The sequence below is a fragment of the Perkinsus marinus genome (genome assembly GCF_000006405.1).
Source record: "Perkinsus marinus ATCC 50983 genomic scaffold scf_1104296951054, whole genome shotgun sequence".
NCBI classification, from domain to species: domain Eukaryota; phylum Perkinsozoa; order Perkinsida; family Perkinsidae; genus Perkinsus; species Perkinsus marinus.
The window spans coordinates 260847-265077 of record NW_003209437.1 but is presented as its reverse complement, the minus strand read 5'-3'; the positions used below and the strand labels follow the sequence as shown (position 1 = coordinate 265077).

At 50.3% G+C, this 4231-nt stretch overlaps 2 protein-coding genes across 2 annotated transcripts; both read right to left on the bottom strand.

The window, feature by feature from the left end:
• Positions 1-385: 385 nt before the first annotated feature.
• Pmar_PMAR008786 (TBC domain protein, putative) lies at positions 386-2298 on the bottom strand (the record flags this gene model as incomplete). Its single annotated transcript, XM_002777806.1, has 11 exons — positions 386-523; positions 570-706; positions 771-837; positions 898-1023; positions 1089-1241; positions 1375-1494; positions 1632-1742; positions 1812-1907; positions 2004-2102; positions 2152-2214; positions 2269-2298. The coding sequence occupies 11 exons, from the start codon at positions 2296-2298 to the stop codon at positions 386-388; spliced, it is 1140 nt and encodes a 379-aa protein (XP_002777852.1).
• Positions 2299-2561: 263 nt separating this feature from the next.
• On the bottom strand, positions 2562-3607 carry Pmar_PMAR008785 (conserved hypothetical protein; the record flags this gene model as incomplete). The annotated part of the gene is made up of 6 exons (XM_002777805.1): positions 2562-2639; positions 2861-3025; positions 3091-3201; positions 3265-3318; positions 3365-3493; positions 3554-3607. 6 exons carry the CDS (start codon positions 3605-3607, stop codon positions 2562-2564), a joined length of 591 nt encoding a protein of 196 aa, XP_002777851.1.
• Positions 3608-4231: the final 624 nt, after the last annotated feature.

Sequence of the window (4231 nt, the reverse complement as noted above, 5' to 3'; positions counted from 1 at the left end):
AGCCGTTCGTGAGGTCTCTTCAGAGACCAGTGACAGTGCTCGACCGTGGTCTACTGTTAACACTATAGAGTGGCTCCGGCTTGCTCATTTTCGAGGGAGTGTATTCCAGGATGGGACAGACTCATCGAGACGGTGAAAGGCAATCAAATATCCATCAAAATCACGGAGATCAAGACTGGAAACGAACTCGAGGATTTCAAGCCGACTCGGGGTACGGAGAAATGATGGGGAAGAGCCCGTCATTCTGGATATAAGCTGATTAACCACGCAAGGCTACTCGGGTATGAATGTTCAAAGTGTATATCAACAATGGAATAGTCTAGCGTTAAGAAACTCCTAGAGTAGACACGATCTCAGCAGCTCGTTGAGCAAAGCGCCGATGCTCTCATGTGCCATTCCCCACGAAGTCCTGATTCCGCAAATGACTCGGGGCATTATCGAAAAGCGACTTGAGGACGAATGCCTCGGCCAAGAGCGTCTCGATATCTGCTTCCGTCCACTGTGAAGTAGGCGCTTTTTGGAACTGAATATGCACGAATACCAAACGGCTACCCGAACTGACGCCTCACGAAGAGCATGATTCCAGAGAAGTCCATTCCCTCTAGTTGAGGACCCCAATGAACCAGGAATGCTGCGCAAATGTAGACCATGTAAGTCGAGAAGCCATCGCTCTCAGCTATACATGTGTCCCATAGTCTCAATGTACCTACGAGCAATGAGAAATAGCCTCCACGGAAGCAGTTATGAATCCTGGGGTAAAAGTGCCCTACATTGCAGAGGCAGCTCCCGCAGCATGAGGCAGTTGAACCAACGAAATGCTATCTGGAGATAATCGATCTAAGAGAAAAATTACGTAAATCCTCCAAGTAATCGTTAGCTGATAGCCACTACTACTACCATCTCATCCTCCAGATGGTCGGCCAACTTGTCATCTACACGCTTCACAATGTCCTTCAACATTAGGATGAGACGCTGTATACCAGGCTGGCCGAATGTGTAATGATCCTGTATGTCCGACAGAACCTGAGGTGCTCCACAATGACATGCCCACTCACGTCCGAACGAGAATCTCCGTGACAAACACTCACTCGTGAGAGCATCCAATATGCATCAGCTTCCACTTCCATGAGCTGTACATCGTCAAGCCTGTTCTCGTCATCAACATCGATATCCTTTATCGGCAGGTCCAACTTCGCTTGGAGGAGAATCACGATGAACGGCGTGAGAAGGTCGTTGATTCCCTAAAGACACCGACAGATCAAATACTCGAGCCAGCCTGGACTTCAACAGAGTCGCGCGAAACTCGCCAGACTATACTAACTAGACCCCAGCCCCAGGGGTTCAAACAGGAGCACAGAACGCCCCCCGTAGTACTTGAACATAGCCAGAGGCAGGGTTACGGACAGCCCAGATATACAATATTCGCTCCATCATTCTCTGGATCCTCTCCGATGCGAAGATGTTAAGCTCGGAAAACGTTCGAGGTATGTCGACCTGGAAAATATGTTGACGGGACCATCTAGGGTGAGTGGGAACCCGATCATCTCGATACCATACTCCACAGCGGTGGGTATTCACTCCGAGCCAGTCAAAACCCGGCGCGTAAATCCAAGTTCCGCCTACCCCACTACCCGTATTTGCCGGAGCGAGGCGTATTGTTGTTGCTGTGCTGCGGTGGCCGAAACCGGCTGCAAATCATCCGTTGACAACGCGAAGACATCAGCAAACTCTCGCGTTAAGACCTGAAATGATTGAAAACATATGAACAACGCCACCCATACGGCATCCAGTCAGAGGGGCCCTCAGATTACCCGATATTCCCGTCTCTTCCGTTCCACTGCGCTATTCTGCCGTTCCTTCCTAGGCGGTACGTAGCCCAGTGCCAGCTCCCATGCTCTCACGCGTACCTTAGTGAAGGAAAATGTTCTCTCAAATTCCTCGTAACGATGCTGAAGAGAGGAATGCCCAGCAACACTACCCCACCCTTCTCCCGAAGCCATTACATCAAAATCAGAATCAAACGGGCAGCCGGACCAGAGTAACCTATTGAGCTCATCCAAGTCCACCTGGTCCCTCATGGTAGCGTGGCGCAGCTTGGATATCTGAACCCAGCCAGCCAGTACCGGAAATCCCAATTGGTCTAGCTCCTACTCTCGCTGGATTGCTGCCACTGGACGGCAATTTCCCACTCACTTCGGAGTCCGATGGGAAACCCTAAACGTGAATAAGCTCCTTATTCTCTCCGGAATAAGCTGATTTATCTATTACCAATGAGCCCGCTCCCGATCGAGTTAGCATCTTCGCGGGCCGACTCGCGGTTGCTTCTGCCGCTAGGTGGTGGCTGTTGGCCCCACCAGTGAGGTAATACCCGAGCCTACTGAGCAGGCCTCCCGAACTCCCACCACGACGTTGAGCCGAGCCAGGGGTCGGTGACTGTGAACTGGAGGAAGCGCTGGACTGACGCTTACTCCGTTGAAAACCCAAACTCATTTAGAATGCAAACTGCAGAAAAATAAAGATAACGACTACGAGAACTTTGATCGCATCTCTATCACGTTCAATCAGAATGCCACTAATACGCCAACAACCACACATATATCGAAGCACTCATATCTTCGTCTGCGGTCCGGAACTTCCCCCTAACGCGACGCCAGCGAAAACAATTCTACGAAAAATTATGGAGATCAGCCTTCACCATATTTCGACACTCAACGAGTACTCCATCATGTAATGGCCGCGCTTTATAGGCACGGCCTGTGCGAATAGGATGTCTAATGTTAAAAAGCGCACCCTCCTCTATGCGGCAACCTGAGATTGACCCGCGCTTATGTCGACACACAACATCAGTCGTGCAGCTCACTTCTGGCTTTCGCTCCTCTCCGACATTCAGAGGAGCACTCTCAGTTGGATCTCCATCAGGGACATTCAATGTAGGGTAGTTACGGCCGAGGTTAGCAGGAGTCGGCACAACCACAGAGGAGTCGAACACAGGTTGAGTGTAGTCTCCAGGAGCTTTGCTCATTACCTGCTCAGTCTTGTTCCTCATTCCCGCACTATCGGGAATACAGGTGACGTATAAAATCATCTCACCTGCTCTCTTGCTTTCTCTATCTCGCGTTTCTCAGCGAGGAGGCGAGGAAGCTCATCGTCAATGAAGTCGAGCACACGCCACTCGATAGCCAAGCCGTTGTCCAGGGCTACCTACAAAGCAGAACGGCCGAAATCAACCATAGAGCTTATTTTATACCAGGAATTCAACCTTACCTGCGCCTTCCTTTGCAAGTCCTCGTCATAATCGCCTATTTCCTCCACGAGCTCCTGATAAAAGGGAAAACTGAACACGTGTAAACTAGATGCAGAGTACTTGATTGAAGGTGGCTCTAGGTCTGACCACGGTCCTCTGGTCCAAGAGTTTGGAAATTGCCATCACCCCGGGATGATGGATAACAGTCAGACGCCTTTCCCAACCAAATGTCGCGAAGACATCGGGAACCTGACGGACCACCCTAGTCAGCGATACCATCCCAAGCCGACATCGTCCATTTAACCCCACCTGTTCCAGCAGAAACCTGGACTGGCGCAGCAAGGATGTGCCACGAACAGCCATTACCGCGCGAGAGTAAAGATCACGATATGATCTATAAGAGATCTTGCGTGTCTTGCACGTCTTGAAATTTCCCCGCGGTCAAGAATCTTGACCGCGGGGTCAAGACCTGTGGAACCGGAACATTGAGCAGTCGCTTGCTATTTTACTCTCGTACGAATTCTCTTAGATCGCACCTGGTGATGAAACTGGCGTACCCCCAATCTTCGTTCCAAACGCAACTCTTCACCCTAGAACTTAGTTCCACTGCACTGTTGCTTACCGACGGGAAGTTTCTGTAGGATTAGAGAGTTGTGCTCAGTCTCATTGAGTAATTCAGCACGGCTGAGTCTTCCAGCTTCGTTAGACACTTAGATAAAAATGCTCTTCAAAATTCGGGGGCAGATTTGATCGTTCTGATGAATAGTCCGCTTGGGAATTGTGCGCGAGAGTATCGGGAAGATTCGTGGTAGACGCCATCCATCACTTGATGCACTAGAATAAACAGTCAGACCATCTGGTCGTCCCGAGAAAGGCAGCGTTTAGTGTCGACGCCACCTCTGTCGGGAAGTTCCAGTGACTCCAACTAGAGGCTTGAACGACCGTGCGGAATGGTTAATATCAAGAGAGTGTCTTCACGCCGGAATT